Source organism: Myodes glareolus, chromosome 22 (genome assembly GCF_982192425.1).
Source record: "Myodes glareolus chromosome 22, mMyoGla1.1, whole genome shotgun sequence".
Lineage (NCBI taxonomy): Eukaryota > Metazoa > Chordata > Mammalia > Rodentia > Cricetidae > Myodes > Myodes glareolus.
The window spans coordinates 46,910,847-46,928,529 of NC_142047.1; the positions used below are offsets into that span (position 1 = coordinate 46,910,847).

The window sequence follows — 17,683 nt, forward strand, 5'->3', positions numbered from 1 at the left end:
CCCCTCCTCAGGGATTATTGAGGAAGAGGAGATAGATTATCAGACCTCCAGACAAGACGGGTATAATATCAAGCCAACCTAAATCACAGCACAGATGGGGTCAGGGCTTATGAAGTACCACTCCTCGCTGAGGTGTTGTTAGCAACTGGTGGCTGCTGGGAGAGGAAGAGCCCCATCTTTTTCAGGGAGTCGGCCCCTGAGAGACTACCCAGCCCAGCTCCAGTAGATGGTCCCACACCTGTGCCTAAGTATATCCAGAGGGTTTAAAAAAGAGCACATGAAGTTGGGGGGGGGGTGGTAGGGAAGAACTAGGGTGGATTTGAACAAAGCACACTATGTATGTATATGACATTTTCAAACAAAAGTATGAAAAAAAAAAAGAAAAACAACCAAAATTTGCTGTATTGAATTTTCCCAAGTGCAGCTAAGACAGTGTCTTCCCAGACCTGGAAGTTCTCGGAAGTGGCCATCCTTAAGTGATACGCTTTCTCTCTGTTTCTTCCTCCCTGGATTTCACATATGATCCAACACACAGGCCAGCTTCATGGCGAATGTCTTCCTTCTTTATCCCCAGCATTGCTGATTCATAAGACAGACCTTACAGATCCTTCCGGATTCCCCAGGAGGCCACTGTTTCCTGGGTTCCCAGAGCAGTCATTTTTCAAGAGAAAGAAATTACTATCATTTTTTGTCATTTCTATCAAATTACTGTCTTTTGATGTTTGGAAGCCTGGGCTCTATTCCGTGCTGAACTGGGCCTTTTGAAAACTTGGACCATGCCGCCTCTTCTCTCATAAATTCTCTCAGCTTCTCAGTCATTTCCCTCACTCCTTGCTAGCCCCTCCTGTAAGAAGATGCTAATTGCTGGCTCCAACAGGGGATGCTCCCATTCAGCCCAGTGTGGAGCTCTGACATCAACCCGACCCCTGGGCAGACCTGGGCAGTGCTGAACAAAAGGGTCTGGGCCCCAGCTGCCCATCTGCCTGCAGAGGACCCCAGCACCCGAGTGAGTCTCGGGAGATAGATAAGTAAAACCTCATTTGTTGTAGGGAGGGGCCTGCTTGTTCGTCCCTGCTGCCCCGCTAGCTTAGCCCTGAAATAACCACACAGAAACTGTGTTCATTAAATCACTGCTTGGCTTATTAGCTCTAACATCTTATTGGCTAACTCTTACACCTCGATTTAGCCCATTTCTATTAATCTGTATCACTACATGACAGTGGCTTACCAGGAAAGATTCAGCATGTCTGATTCTGGTGGCTCCATGGTGTCTCTCTCGACTCTGCTTTCTTCCTCCCAGCATTCAGTTCTGTTTTTCCCCACCTACCTAAGCTCTGCCTTATCAAAAGGTCAAGGCAGTTTCTTTATTCATTAACCAATGAAAGCAACACAAACAGAAGGACCTCCTACACCACTCATTCCTACTTAGCAGCTTAGAAAGAACATTTGAATACATTACGATAATAATAATAGCCAACACCCCGAGGTGGTAAGCACATACTACAGATGCTGTTACAGTCAGCATCAGAGCTACTGGACTCTGTGGGCTATGTGCTTTTTCAGACTAGCCCAGTATACAGGGTTCAAAAATGATGCTCCCTCCTCTTCTTGACAAGAAGAGTAGCTTTGGGAGAATCTTTGTAGTTCTGGTCTTAGTACCCTCATGGCATTAAGGAGCTAGACCAGCTGGGTCCTGACCCTCTTGCTCTTCCCCTAACCCTACCATCCTTTGAAAGATGGGGGAGGTCACCCTTGGGATGAAGTTGGAGTTCACGACACATGGTCTTTGCTTCTTGCTAGGGAACCAGTTCCCCTAAGATGATTTAGCCCAGAGACTGAGAAAACCAACAAGGAAGTATCAAGGAAGATTAATACTGGGAGCCTCCGTCCCATTCTAACCAGGAGAGAACCACAGCAAGGATGGTCTCCCTTTCTTCGCCAGCTCCTAGCATATCTATATTCATGAGAGACAGGAAATAAAATGAATAGTCCCTTTGTGCAGATGGCTTCCAGGGCCTTCTAAACTCGAAAATAAACTTTGCCCATTGTTAGGATAGCTGCATTTAAGCTTTCAAATTGGCTGGGCCCTGCTCAGGAGGGAGACAACACTTAACTGCACTCAGCTACCTTCATTTCTTTTTATTTAATTCTCACAGGAAGCCCGTGAGGGCTTGCTTATCTTTTTCTCTTTTTTTTAATTAAATCATTTTTACTTTTAAAATCTGAGTACTTCAGAGCCTAGAGATTTGAACTAACTCATTCAAGGTCACAAGCTGGTACTTGCCCTGTTGTTTTGCCCTCTCTATAAGCTGTCCTTGAGGGGACTCTTATTTCAAGTGGGTACTTAAAGCACCCCCAACATTGACTTTTCTTCATTTCCCTTCTCCACGTGAAATAAACAAAACGAAAAACAATACAATGTTTGTATTGTTGGTGAAACTGAGAAATACCTTGACTCTAGGTCACACGAGAGCTTCTCAGAGTTGGGAAGGAAGACGGGGTATGGGCAACCAAGGACAGAGCCTATGCCTCCGCTATCAGCCAGTCCTGCCCTATGGCTGGAGTCCACAGCTGCCTGGCAATGTCCTGGGCTGCCCCAGAAGAGCCTGAGGCCCTGTTTATTCTCACAGTCCGTTGACACTGAACTGTCTCTAGGTCAGCCCATGAGATGCCCAGGAGCTGTACCTTAACAGTGCTCAGAAGGGATGATAGCTCCAGAGTCTGCTCCTGCACCCACATCTTAGCAGGACTCACAGACTCCATTAAGCTTGGCCAGTACTGGGCTACACTGCAGGCCTTCTGTGATTATCAACCCAGCCAGAAACCAGAACAACCAATGAACTGGCCACCACCGAAAGCCCCATCACGCATCAGGTGGAAATGGATCAGACCACTTCAGGACAGCAGTATCTGATTAACTCAGAATGTCCCCCAAATGCTACAGTGGGGAAAGTGTAGCCCCAGGAGGTTTTATACCCACCCCCAACTAACAGACATCTAGAAACTCAAAGGACAGTTCCCTTTAAAACGCACAACCAGTGAGTCTTTGCCACATGAACGCAGGAGAACAAAGTCAGCTAACTAAAACATTCACAAAGAAGTTCAGCCAAAACGACAAGGGGAGTTGTGCGACTTAACATGTTTGAACACTTCCTGCATATGGATTTTTTTTTTTAATCAATGACCAGCCGGGTGGTGGTGGTGGCACATACCTTTAATCCCATTGCTCGGGAGGCAGAGGCAGGTGGATCTCTGTGAGTTTGAGGCCAGCCTGGTCTACAGAGTGAGCTCCAGATGGTGAATGCTATTACACAAAGAAACCCTGTCGTGGGGGAAAAAAAAAAAGGACCAAAGTAATACTGAGTTTTGATTAGTGGGATGCATGTTGCTATATTGGCGTCTTTGTCTTGCTTGGAGCTACAAAGAAGATGGATGTGAAAAAATATAATAAAAGGGGGCTAAAAAGCTGGCTCAGTGGCTAAAGGTGCGTGCCACTGAGTCTGATGACCTGAGTTCAACCCCTGGGACCCACGTGGTGGAAGGGGAGAAATCAATCCTACAGATTGTCTACTGACATCCACCTATACACTACAGCTGCAATGCTTCCTCCCAAAATAAGTCAATAAAAAACAAAAGTATACGGTAAAGGATTAACAATAGTATAGAGGTATCGGCCTATAATCGTCCCTCACCATGGTCTTCTAGCTTTGTGAAAAAATTTAAATTATAAAATGTCAGAAAAGCATCCCCAAGCCTTTCTTTGTAGGAGAATCATGGTTGTTAAGCAGGGCATAGGGCAGCTGGCTTTCAAGACTTCCTCCCTGCCGCAGGGAGTTCCAGTTCGCTTGCTTGTTCTAAAAGAAGTCAACAGGATGCAAAGGTTCCCTACCACGTTGGTGTAGAAGCAATAACAGCTTTAAAAAAAAATATAAAACCGGGAGGAAAAAAGGGAAAGCACAAGGTTGGGTGGTCATGCCCCTGCCTCCTCCTGAGCAGCAGAAGAGGAGATTCAATAGATGCTGTTTCAAGGTGTTAAGACGGGACTGGTGAGGTGGCTCCCCGGGGAAAGGTGCTCAATGCCAAGCCTGATGACCTGGGATCAACCCTCAGGAAACATATGGTGGAGGGAGAGAACTGGCTCCCCCACACTGTCCTCACCTTGGCACATGCGCGTGTGCACGCACACATGCATATAAACAAGCACAAATTTTAAAAAATTGATAAAACAATGGGTAGTGTGGATCTTCCCTGAGAGGAGGCTGACATATGGATGGAGGAAGGAAACGGGGGTGTCTCTAATGTGTGTCTTGCTTATCCTGTAGGCTCAGCAGATGCTATGTAAATAAAAAGCTTTCAGGGGGCCAAGGGGTAGTAAGAATGGGTGACTGAGACAAAAGGTTAAATTTAAGCTGCGAGGGGCTGTTCACTGGATCTGTGCTTTTTAAAAGGCACACAAGCATCTGCTTAGAGTGGTGTGCGGTAGGCTAGGGAGCGAGCGGTTCATGTTTTCCGTGGACTTTCACACAAGACAGTCAACGAGCTGTCGAGATGAATGGCTGCAAACGTTATTTAATGGGGGTGAGGGGAGTCGGCTCCAGTTCATCCTGTGTCAATCCTCAATTAGAAGACACGTTTCGAGGTCTGCCGCACGTGGGTCCTGCTTGTAAATAAAATAGGAAGTGGGTTCTAGAGAGGGTGATCAGTACAGCTAGGGCTGCAAAGTGATAGTAACATAGGAGAGCACTGAAGATAAGCCCACCCCCTCCTGTGCTTTGTAAAGACCCAAGTGGAGGCAATGGGTTGAGGATTCATTATAGTCCTGAGTCTTTCAACTTCATGAGTATTTAAGGAATTAATTCACAGTCATATCTACTACCCTAATTGCAGTGAGGGGTAGTATGTAGATTCTTCTTTCTAAAATTACATTGATTTGTTGTGTGTCTGTATTTCGTCAGATTTAAATTTAAATTATAAAATTTAAATAATAAAGCATGAATGGGAGCTGTTTCTCTCCCTCTTTCATATGGGAGTCAGTTTGTCAGGCATGGCAGTGGGTACCTTTACCTACTGAACCATTTTGTCAGCCCAGTTTTGATTTTTTTCTGAGCCAATCATTTCTAGTTGGCAGGTGTTTTTTAACTTTACTCATAGTCCCATGTGGGTGTGTTTGTTCCGAATGTTAGTCCTTCTCTTTGACCTTAGGATGGGAACTTGGGCATCCGGATTGTAGGCCCCAGCATGGCACACTGACCTCTCTACCCTCTGGATGGCCATGCCATTTCCAGGCTATCACAAGAAAGCCAAGAGCTGATGTTCATGGCCCGCCATTGGCTCTTCTCTTTGTGTCTCTGCTGCAGGGTTTAGATCAGTCCCTCTGAAGAATGGATACAGTGAAGACATTGAGTTGGCTTCCCTCCTGGTTTTCTGTGAGATGCGGCCAGTCCTGGTGAGTGGGGGACGCTGACAGGTTGGGCATGGGTGGGAAAAGGATAGAAGTGCTGTGGATTGATGAGTTGAAACCCTTCCTGGACCAGTCGAGGTCCTGAGCTTTCCCCCTCAGCATCCTTTCTGGAAGAGTGCTATAGGATTCTACAGGGGGAGGTCCTTGGAAGAAGTTACTTGTCACCAACAGCCTGGGCAGAGGATTCTCTTCCAGAAGAGTTCATGCTCTCAATATGTGTTGGCCACCTGTTGGCCTTGGGTCCAGCTTCAATGACCCGAAAGAACATTTGATGACGTCATCCTGGCCTGTGTTGGGGGAGGGTGGATCCCTGATTCCCATGGGTGTCATGATTCCATAACTCTCTGCACTAGAGGGGCCTTCATTCTGGTCCTTTTTTTTTTCTTCTCCTTTGACTATCCAGCTTGGTTTGTTGTATTCACTTTTTATCACCATGACCAAGTCCTGACAAGGAACCACCTGAGGGAGGAGAGTTTGTTTGGCTCACAGTTGGAAGTGATCCAGTCCTCTGTGGTGGGGAAGGCACAGAGACTGTGGGGTGGGGAGAGTTTGTAGGGCTACTTGCTCAGGAATTGGGGAGCAGAGACCGGATGGGAAGTGGGACTGAGCTATAAAAATGTCAAGGTCCGCCATTAATGATCCACTTTCTCCACGGCTTCCTACCACCAGCTGGGAACCACATGTTTAAACACATGAGTCTGTAAGGGTCATTTTGCATTCAAATCATAATATGTAAATGTGACAGAAAGATCCTGACCTCACTGAATAATACTGAAGAACACAATGAGTTTGTACCAGGCTCCGATAGATGCTACCCCATGTAGCAAGGATTTTTTTTCTTTTATTGAAAATAGATTTTTTATACAATATATTCTGATCATGGTTTCCCTTCCCCCAACTCCTCTGAAGATTTCTCCCTGTCTTCTCTCCCATCGGAATCCACACCATTCCCTTGGTTAGAAAACAAACAAGCATCTAAAGAACAATTATAAAATAGGATAAAACAGAACCAAACCAGACTAGGGCAAAATAAACAAACAGAAGAAAAAAATGTCAAAGGAAGAGCGGGACATACAGACATACAGTCTCAGAGACACACGTATTCATAGGCAAAGGAATCCCCTAAAATACAAGGCTAGAAGCCATATATATATATGAAAAGGGCCTATAAGATTAAAAACAATATCTTGTCAAAACTTAATGAGACAAACTCCCAAGATGCCCTTGAGTCCATTTTGTGTTCTCCATCTACTGCAGGGCATGGGGTCTACCCAGTGAGACTTCATTGGTGACTTGGGTCCACTTCTCTCAGCTCTGGGACCCTATCTGGTGCAGACCCATGCAGGCCCTGTGCATGCTGCTCACAGTATCCATGAATTCATATGTGCATTGGTCCTATTGCATTTAGAAGGTCTAGTTTTCCTTGGTGTCCTCCATCCTTACTGGCTCTTACAACCTTTCCATCTCCTCTTTCATGGGGTTTCCTGATCCCTGAAGGGAGAGATTTGGTGAAGGCCTCCCATTTAGGACTGAGTCTTCCAAGGTTTCCTACCCTCTGCACATTGCAAAAGACCTCAAGGGTTTTAAAGATCTCCTCTTCAGAATGAATTAGACACAAGTCAGCGTGTCATAAATAGGACCAAGATGCTTAATAAATCTGTTAAGACACAACCTTTTCGTATGATTTCCAAAATCCCCAAGGGGCTGGGGAGATGGAGTGGCTGGTAAAGTGGCCACAGGTGCAAAGACCCGAGTTCTGATCCTTGACACTCACCCAAACACCAGACATAGCAGGGCAGGGACTGGGGAGGAGAGGACTCCTGGGACTTGATGACCAGGCTAGCCAGTCAGTGAAACCCAGGTCTGTGAGAGACCCTGTCTCAAACAGTATAGTGGAGAGAAGCTAAAGAAGACACCTAACATTGACCTCTGCCTTCCACACACATGTACATACACAGCCTTATGCTTATGTGCACAGAGACATACACACATGTTGGAGAAGGGACCTCTTGTTGATTCCTGGCCACCTGGCTAGCTTAGACCCAAAATAATCACACAGAAACTGTGTTAATTAAATCACTACTTGTCCCATTAGCTCTAGCTTCTTACTGGCTATCTCTTACATATTAATTTAACCCATTTCTATTAATCTGTGTATTGCCAGGCGGCTGTGGCTTACCCGCTAAAGTTCCGGCATCTGTCTCCAGTGGCGGATTCATGGCTTCTCCCTGACTCTGCCCTTCTTTCTCCCAGCATTCAGTTTAGCTTTCCCTGCCTGCGTAAGTTCTGCCTTGCTATAGGTCCAAAGCAGTTTCTTTGTCATGGTACAGAGGGAAATCCTACACGCACACATACATTTACACACACACATACATACACACACACACACAAACAAAAACCCCTCAGTACAGATCATATTTGGAGGGAAAAGAAAAATCAGTATTGAGTTCATTTGCTTTCTTCATTTCCTAGGGGTGTGTGTGTGTGTGTGTGTGTGTGTATGTTCATTCAAACCAGTATAAACACACACACACACGCACATGCACACACTAGACTTTGGCATCCTTCAGATTTGGCACCAGGATAATCTTTGTAGGATGTTCGGTAGCATCCTTGCTTTTTGTCCACTAGATGCCAGCAGCACCTACCTCATACAACAGCACAAACTCTCTCCAGGCATTGTCCCCCGTCTTTCAGGTGACCATATCCTTCTCTGAGAACCGCCGCTTGAAAATGAGATTCTAAGCACCTTTCTATATTAGATTCTGCCATTAAGTAGATTGGCCATAAACTCAGTATTCCTCCAAGTCAGACGTTTAGATGGAACCCATTTACCCCTCAGGCTCTCAGGCCCATCTCCTCGTAGGTTTCCCTTCACTTATGTCTGAATTATTCGCTTAGGCTCCATTCCCAGATAGGGAAGGAGTGGGACCGGATAATTTCGCAGGGTGGTAGAACTGCAAACTGAAGCCTTGAAAACAAGGAAGCCAGAGGAGGTATTGCTGAGTCAGGCGCCCTGCCCCACCACCCACTGCTGGGTGTGGGCTTCTTCCCTCCTTTGCCTGGGGGAGCTGAAGTTGTGCGGGCCCCTCTGTGCGCATAAAGTCCATCTGCAGTCAGTTTCATCGAGGCACCAGGCAGTAAACACGGCTGCGGAAGGCAGGAGGCTAGCACTTTGCAAAGCTGTTGTAAACACCCCGGAACAGTTTTAAATAAATTATTAGGGATCACTGATAGCCGAGAGATGAGGAGATTTGAAAGAAAATTGTGCTTCGCTAGCCTTGGCTTCCTTGAAGAAGGATGCCTGATGTGTGGGGGACCCCACTGTTGAGTGCAGGAGATTAGGGTTGGGTAGGAGGTTCTGAAGGGAGAGGTCCTCTCTTCTAGGCTGTTCCTTCAGAGATGTACCTGAGTGTGTGCACTTTTCCTCTCAGCGGCTGCCTCCTGAGCCTTTGTTTAATTGCGCATCTGTCACCTGGTTCTGTACCACCCCCAGCTGCCAGTTGGCATTTCCATCCATGCCAGGATGAAGGCCTCTCTCAGAGGTGGTATAGGCCACACGCGCAGCCAGCGAGGCTTCCTCCTTGACGTTTAGGGTCCAACCTTGCTGGATGTGTCACTGTAACCTCTGGGTGCAAGAGCCAGCAAGACTTTTCTGAGCAAGGGATGGATCCATTGAGAGCCCCGATGGAATTTTCCCGTGAAGTATTTGTTGAAGGAGAGCTTAAAGGGTCAGAAATCTGTCAATAAATACTTCAGATCTCTTCCATAGAGGCACTTTCCACGCCGCAGTCGCTTTAACAGTCCTCAGTCTCTTACCATGTTTGCCAAATACGCTTTCAAAGGATATTTTGGTACTGTTATACTCCTTGCTGTATTTAATTTGGGGAGCAGGGTAAAAAAAAGAGGGAGGTAGAACATCCCCACGAAGAGCCTGTTAGTAGCTCGCTGTTTTCTTTGCCCTGTCGTTTTTTTTTCTTTTTTCCCCTGCACGTGGTGTTTGTGAAGTTGAATTCACACATGTGCCCTTCACCCCTCGCAGATGGCTTGAAGCAGCTCTTGTCTGGTGTGTGGTTTTCAAAGCCCGCAAGGCTTTGTTTCGTCAGCGATGGTCCCCGAGTTACTCGGACCCTCTCTTGCTGCCGGCAGCTTTAGTTGTCGGTAGGGTTTTAGTCTTTGTTGACTCTGTAAATAATAAAGGTCATCACATAACTTCTTTTTGATTAAAAATATTCCCGATGGCTAGCTATTTGGCAGTGGGATAATGGAGCAAAGAACAAGAAGGCTCACCGCTTTTTTTCTTTGTGGCAGTGGTTCTCAACCTGTGGGTCGCGACCCCTTCGGGAATTGATATCTGCGTAACAGATATACTGTGTAGCAGATATTTATGTAACGATTCATGACAGTAGCCAAGTTATAGTTAGGAAGTAGCAGGGAAAATAATTTTATGGTTGTTGGCCACTACAACATGAGGAACTGCTCTAAGGGCCCCAGTGTTAGGAAGGTTGAGAACCGTTGCTTTAGGGGGAATATGTTCTGAAGGTCAGCAGTATCTCTAGGTCAGCCTGTTAGAGCCAGTCTTGACACTTAGTGGAAGGGCTCTCTGCCCAGGTGACTTGCGTTTGGGAGATGCTAAACGCACACCTGGCCATCAGGGAGTAAGCAAGCTGCTGGTACCTGGCAGGGATCTTTGAGAAAACCAGTTTCCCCAGTAACCTGGTTTGGGTTGGGCTGTGTTTTGCTCTGGGCTGGTGGGAGCAAGGGACAAGAGGTAGTGAGATCCCCAGGAAGGCCAGCTTGTTACAGCTGATACAGGTCAGCCAAAGTGTGGATTCTTTGGAGCAAAGCTATGATGCATTGGTGGTTTTGAAAATCATGTAAAACAACAGAGGAATAAAAATGCTAAAAGCCTCCGGTGAGGCTGGGAAAGGGGCATGCTTATAAATCCAGAATTCTGGAGAACCAAGAGCTGAGCTGGTCTGGGAGTTTTTGAAGTTGAGAATTATGCCCCCTGCCCCCATCTGCTCATGCTGGGGAGGGATCTGAAGATGTAGATTAAGCCCCTCCTTGTGCTGTACCGGCTCAAGGTTGGTCATGTCAGCTCCAGAGAGAGAGATATTGCTCTGCCTGCCTCCGCAGATCCAATAACACAACACAGGTACTGATGGGACAAAGTCCCAAGCTGCAGTAGACAAAACTGGCACCCACAAGAGGAAGAAAGGCCCACTGTGCAGCTGGAGTGAGCAGTGAGCAGTGAGCACCGAGACAGAGGTCACAGGCCCTGTGGGGAGCTACCTGGAGAGGATTCTGGAACTGGAAATGAAAAAGGAACCCTGATCACTTATCTAATGAAAATTTCAACGTCAAGAAAGAGGCCTATGTTTAAGACAGAGTGGCCGAAATCCTTCAGAATTCAGAACATCACCACTCGAGATCGAAACTGTATGGGGAATGACAGGCTGGGCCATGCATCAGGCAGTTGGCAGAGGGCAAGTCTCTCTAGGGTCACTTGATTCAATGGGATGAATAGAAAATGGCAGGCAGAGCCAAACAAAGTATATTGAACTCCGAGGATGAAGAACCAAGCAGCCAAGCACACTAGAGTATGTATAAGGTAGAGTCTACTATCCGACTTGTCCTCATTAGCATTGAAAATTGAAGGATTGGAACATGGCCCCTGCAGGCTCGCAGGAGGAGTTAATGCAGTGCCTAGCTGCCCACCTGTCAGGACAGTGAAATGCTTGTGCGGGACTGGGGAGGTGGCTCCATTGATAAGGTGTCTGCGTTTGGGTTCCAGTTCCCATGTAAAAGTCAGGCTGTATGGAACACATCTATAACCCCAGTGCATTCTGGGAAAAGTAGGACAGGCAGATCCTTGGAGTTCATTGGCTGGATAGACTGGTTAAGCTCTGGGTTCTGTGAGAAACCTTGTCTCAAAAACAGACAAAAAACCAACAATAACATAACAATAACAAAACAAAAACAAAACCTTCCCCCCTCCCCCCAAAAAAAAACCCGGGTGGCCAGGCATAGTGGTGCACACCTCTAATCTCAACAGTCAGCTTTAGGAGAGGCAGAGGCAGGTAGCTGTGTGAGTTCAAGATTGCGTTTCCCAGCCAGCCAGGGCTCTGCCGTGAGATCCTGTCTCCAACACAAACAATTAAGGTGGAGAGGGATGGAGAAAGCTACCTGACCTTGACCGCTGGCTTCTGTGCACACCCCACCCTCCACAAACGCGCAAGTCTGAGTTTACAAGAATTTCACCTAAAGAACACCCCTAGGTGGCCCCCATACAAAAGACACTTCTAGAGCATAAAGTGCGGCGGTGAAAAAACCAGGGAAATCTGTGTGTGATAGCGTCTCATGGGCTTGAGAATGCTGGTGAAGGTCTTGTGAGGCTAGCAAGTAAGTGTACACGAAACCGATACGCTATAATGAAAAGATTCTCTCATCGGAAACTACACATGACCAGCACAAAAACCAGGACAAATAAGCGACCTAAAGGTCTCACCCCTGATGGCCGGGGACTGGGCTGACAGTGCCCTGAAGAGGGAAGCATCATTCTGATATTTTGATGTAAAAGAGAAATGCCATTTTAAATGCGATGGGTTGAAAACCCAGCTCTATTGGAATACATGAGGCCCTCAGGGGCTGCAAGGAGAGGAAAGAAGGCACAGAAACTTAACCAGGAGAGTAAACAAACAAAGGGTTGCGTCAGAACAGGAATCAGGAATCAGAATGTATAGTAACCACAGTGACCTGGGTAAGGAATTCCGTTTAACTGGGCAACTGGACTGGACTCTTATTAGGGCAGGAATCCAATAATGCGGAATTTTCAAGAAGCCTAAACACAAATTACAAAAGGCAGAAATTAGAGCATTGGAAATGGAAGACTAAGGAGAAAAGCAGTAGTGTAAAATTAAGTACTAAAGGCATCCAGGCACAGTGGCACACGCCTGTAGTCCCAGCTAGGATGTGGGCTGCGGCAGGATCACGCGAGCTCGTCACCCAGCCTCAATCACACACTGAGACTCTACAAAGTACAAAATCCTATAAAGCATCAAGAAGAACAATTTGGAATGATCAAGAATGAGTTTCCAAAAGACATGGTAGGAAGACGTTTGTGAAGTCAGAGCTAATTCGGATTCAGGATGCATCTTTGAGCCCGCTGAGGTCCTCAGTGGGTAAAACTGCTTGTTTCGAAGCCGAGGACTGAATTCAAGCCCCTGGACCTACAGGCTGGAAGGAGAGACCTGACTCTCTAAGTTGATCTCGACCTCCTTGCTTGCCCTCTGGCAAATCTCCTGCTCCTAAGAAAATAAATGTAAAAACATAAGAATATGTTTTCAGAGTCCGGGTGATCCTGTGCCCACAAACAATAAGCCCCGTGTCGTTCAGCGTCAGAGACAAACCTCTGCATTCTGCAAATGGATAAAAATCTCTTTACTTGGGAATCTCGTGAACTCGATTGCACTCTGGGTCAAAGCAAACCTTCCTGTACCTTTAAATATGATGACTATTTGAATTGCCTGTGACACCATCAGGTTAGAGAGATGTTGAGAATACTTGGTATTTGAAACAAGAACTCCCAGGGCTGGAGAAATGGCCCAGCGGTTACTGACTGCACTTGCGGGGGGACCTGGGTTTGGTCCCCAGCACACACAGGACAGATCCCAACTGCCTGAAACTCCAGTTTTAGGGAATCCAGGATTCTCTTCGCAGGCACCAGACATGCACATGATACACATGCATACACGCAGGCAAAATATTCACACACATACGATAAAAATAAATCATAAAAGAGAATATCCTAAATAAGAAGCAAAAATTACTTGAAAATTACGAATGAAATATATGTCACACCCTGTGCAGGCAAACCTAATTTTCTCAGACATTGTATATGTCGAGGATTTGGGGAAGCGAATGAAGGCTTGAGGCAGTCCTGCATGGTGCCCTTTACTCTCAGCTCATGATTGCTGTGTGTGTCCCTACCCCATCTGAATATATTTCAGTGTTCCAGCATGTGGTGGATTATTAAGGCCACTGTGAAGATCTGTGATCTTTGGTCTTTGCCGTCGTGGCTATTTGGGGGCGCCGCGGGCTGCTCCCGGGTGAGATTCTGGACTGATAATTGTGTTCTGACTGTTCTGTGGACTGGCCAATGTCCTTCCCTGCTTCTCCTCTGGTCTCCTCATCCCCCGGGACACAATTAAGAGCATCAGTTAATAAAATATCCCAGTGGCAGGATCTGTCACTTTAAATCAAAAGCTAGGAATGACTCAGCTTAGTGAGGAAGACGTGTTGAGAGCGGAGACAGGGCAGAAGCTAGGGCTCGCATATGAGTTAAGCTGGGAATGCAAGGGAAAGGCTCTTGCAGGGAAAAGCTACTCCCATACATGCAGATGAGACACCTTATTTCAATATGGAGAAAGCCCCAGTGGTCTGGTTAGAAGATCAAGGCAGTCATAGCAGTCACTTAACCAAAGCCCCGACTCTCCACAGTTCTGTGAAGGGCGAGGGAGGTGAGAAAACTGCAGGGGAAAAAAATTAACAGAGTCAGCAGGGAGGTTCATAGCCTTTAAGGAAAGAAGCCAGCTCCGTGGCGTCACAGTGGGAGATGAAGCAGAGGGTGCTGATGCAGGGCTCACAGTGATTCATCCAGGAGAGCCAGTCAGAGTCCCCCGGCCACGGATGAAGGAGGCTGTGTGGCGTAGTCTCTGTGTAGATGAAATAATCTTCCCTTGAAAGCGATGGCGGCTTCCGTAGCTACAGAGAGATGTCAATGCCAAGCTTCAAAAGACAGTCTGCCTTTGGCTAGGGGCTAACGTAGCTGGCGGCTATATGTGAACCGCTAGTTTGCCTTTCTAAAAACCCCGAGGATTATCCTAAATCGACTCTGCATTCCGAAGCCTGGGTGACGGCGCATCCATTCATGACATGATTTACTGAAGCATTTAAGCCTGCCGTTGAGACCTCCAAAGAGAAATCCCCTTTCCAAGTATTGCTGTGCGTTGACGGTGCGCCGGTCACCCAAGGGCCTAGCGGAGATGGAGGACAAGATTAATGTTCTCATGCTTGCGGATGCAACACGCCTTCCGCAGCCCACATATCAAGGAGTGATTTTGACTTCTGAGGCTGATTATTTAGGGAATTCATTTCCTAAGCTGTGGCGGCTCGAGGTACGCTTTGCGTGGAGAACTTTCTAGAAAGGATTTGCCTTTCTAGAAGCCACTTAGAATGCTGGTAATTCTTGGCAGGTCCGAAAGGCAGTTGGCAACAAGTGGATTGCCGTTCCCATGGATGACTAGCAACTGTAGGTGGGCCTTGGTGGGAAGTAGAGCCAGAAGACCCGCCCTCAACAAACCACTACAGCAGTGGTGGTCCTCAACCTTCCTTGTGTGCGACCCTTTAATCCAGTTCCTCATGTGGTAGTGACCCCCAACCATAAAATTGCTTTCATTGCTGCTTCATAACTGATTCTGCACTGTTAAGAAGCATACTGTACATATCCGTGTTTCCTGGTGGTCTTAGGTGACACCCCCCGTGAAAGGATCGTTCCACCCCCAAAGGGGTTGCGACCCATGGTTTGGGAACCGCCACGCTACAGTCATGTGATAACATTAGGATGGAGAAGTTGTGTCTGAATGAACCAAGAAAGAGCAGCTCTGGCGGAGATGCTGTGTCCGCTGGTGAGACGGCAGCAAATGGATGGAGGAGTAGTTAGTGACGCAGAGGTGGGGTTCACAGGAAGTGCCGCTGTGTATCACAGCACCTGCTCCTCACCTGCGCCCCACTTGTAGCTGTTTATAGAAGTGCAACACAAGACAGGCAGCGTCATGAGGGTGTGTCTGTGAGAGCAGGTGCCTCTGGGGCTAGAAGAGGGTGTTGGATTCCCGAGAGCCTGAGTTAGGGGTGACTGCGAATTGCCCCATATGGGTGTTTGGAACTGACCTCTGGTCCCCACGGGATCAGCAAGAACTCTTAATGGCTGGGTCTTCTCTCCTTGGTTTTGAGGTAGTCTCTCAATCCACCAAGCTTACTAATTAGGCGAGGCTGATTGACCAGTGAGCCCCTTGAATCTACCTGTCTCTGCCTCCCCAGAGCTGATAAAAGGTTTGCCCTGATCTTCTCAGGGTTTTCACATAGGTTCTGGGGTCGTCTTCATGTTTACAACTCAAGCATGTTGTTGAGCGAGCATCTCCCCGGCCCTTTTAAGTCCCTTGCACAATATGAAATCGTTTGCTCTCTGCCACCTGTGTCCTCACTTGTGGCACTTTTTCTTCCCTGGGAACATATCCCTGCACTGGCAGCCATGGAGTTAGGTAAAAAGCCAGAAGGCGATCTGACCAAGTGACAAGCAGATTCAGAAAGGGGTGCAGTACCTTTGTGTTTCAGGGTTTCATAGAAAATTGCCATTCGGAAGACCAAGGGCCTTAGCTGCTGCTAGCTTCTGCTGGAGGAGATGACGGTGGCGCAGAGGCTGGAGCCGACAGGAGAGACTCCAGTTTCGGCATTGCCATAGTTACCTTTGGTTAAATTAGGCCCTGGACTCCGGGAGTGGTCCCCGTTGCACGCTCTGTGAGAGCCCAGGTGTGTTTCCCACGCTGGCTCAGACAATGTCCCTCACAGGGTTGTTCTGCTTCCTCCCCTCCAGGAGAGCGAAGAGGAACTCTATTCCTCCTGTCGCCAACTGAGGCGGCGGCAAGAGGAGCTCAATAACCAGCTCTTCCTGTATGACACGCACCAGAACCTGCGCGGAGCCAACCGCGATGCCCTGGTGAAGGAGTTCAATGTTAACGAGAACCAGCTGCAGCTGTACCAGGAGAAGTGTAACCGGAGGTAGGTGTCAGTGGGTATCGTCACCCCCATTCCCCTATGTGTGCAGTCTTGGCGCGTCTAGCAGTGACCTCAGCACCAGGGGCTTCTTTTTATAATGCATCAAGCACCTGCTGCTTCCCTTCTGAAGAACCTGTTTTCTCCACGGATATTTCAGTCTAATAATGACAATCTATGGTGAGCACCAATTGTTTGCTCTGTTGTACTGGGGAAACCCAGAGCCTCATAAATAGCTAGGCAAGCACTCTCCTATTAAGCCACAGTGACTACTAACTTCTGAGTTATCCTTACTGAGTGGTCAGCTGTAGGCTAAGCGGTTCAGATCTGAGCAGAATTCTCCCCAGAGGAGTCTTCTGGTCGTGTCCCAGACACGGGATGGGTGGGAGAGGCAGCCAGTGGTCCTGCATGTTCTTGGACCAAGCATCAGATGAACTCATCTTCAAAGAACACGTCACGAGCTCCTCACCCAAGGTGTGTTCCCGCTGGATCCTTGGAAAAGCTGTTGTCACCTTATTTACCAAGGAGCAAGTGGAGATTTCCCGAGTCTCCGGGTGTGCGAGGAGCCCAGAGCCGCCTCCACTCGGCCACAAGGGACCTGTTAGGTAGGGTGGATCATAGCCACTGATGGGATTCAATCTGTTTCTTTTCAGGCTGAGAGAAAAGAGAGTCAGCAACAGCCGGTTCTACTCCTAGAAGCCGTGTGTGTGTGTGTGTGTGTGTGTGTGTGTGTGTGTGTGTGTACGTGTATGTGAGCGCATGTGCACGAGTATGTCTGGGTTTGGGAGAGCTTTATAATCAGCCCCCAGGAAGAGTCTCATCTGTGACTGCCATTGTCCTCTCTCCGAGCCACTTTTGAGATGACATTACTGAAGACACCCCTATGGGCAGAAGGAGTTGGCGCATTTCCTGCTGTGTTTTTTTTTTTTCCACCTCGGACAACTTTCTTAACTTATACTCCTGATAGAGGATCCCCAAACTGTGTTTCTCATGTTTGCCCTCCCCTGTCCCCGGCCTCATTGAATAAAGACAACCGTTTCAAGCCGTTAAGCTTCCTCTACATCTGTACAGCGAGCAGGGATTCCTCTGTGGTGAACAAGCTTCTGCCGATGACCCAGGTAATTGACTTCCTCAGAGGATGAGTTGAGACATGGGGAACTAATTCATTAGGTTTTGAAGGATTTTCGCTAAGAGGCAAATGACGACAATTAAGGCCATTGGATTCCACAGGACCCCAAAGGTGCCTGGTCAGGGGCTCAGCTCAATGTGTGTTAACTATCACCAGCATGGAGGTTGGCTAGACAGATCAGCATGGAATCTGCTCTTAGGACAGTTTCTGTCTCGTGGCTAGTGGTATTGTAGGGTTGGGATACCAGCTTCTTGTGCGTC

At 47.5% G+C, this 17,683-nt stretch overlaps 1 protein-coding gene and 1 long non-coding RNA gene across 2 annotated transcripts in view; one reads left to right on the forward strand and one right to left on the reverse strand.

Annotated features, from left to right (window-relative positions):
• The window catches only part of Plcg2 (phospholipase C gamma 2), a 133,623-nt gene extending 116,279 nt beyond the window's left edge, over positions 1-17,344 (forward strand). Inside the window, exons 31-33 of the mRNA XM_087900458.1 lie at positions 5,358-5,446; positions 16,116-16,300; positions 16,948-17,344. Coding sequence (XP_087756584.1) covers positions 5,358-5,446; positions 16,116-16,300; positions 16,948-16,990 — 317 coding nt within the window. The 3' untranslated portion in view covers positions 16,991-17,344. The remainder of the gene's footprint in view (positions 1-5,357; positions 5,447-16,115; positions 16,301-16,947) is intronic.
• On the reverse strand, positions 381-1,305 carry LOC146890172 (uncharacterized). Its single transcript, XR_014999047.2, has 2 exons — positions 1,229-1,305; positions 381-637 (listed from the first exon to the last, which is right to left on the reverse strand). It is a non-coding gene; the product is annotated as an uncharacterized LOC146890172 (long non-coding RNA).
• Positions 17,345-17,683: the final 339 nt, after the last annotated feature.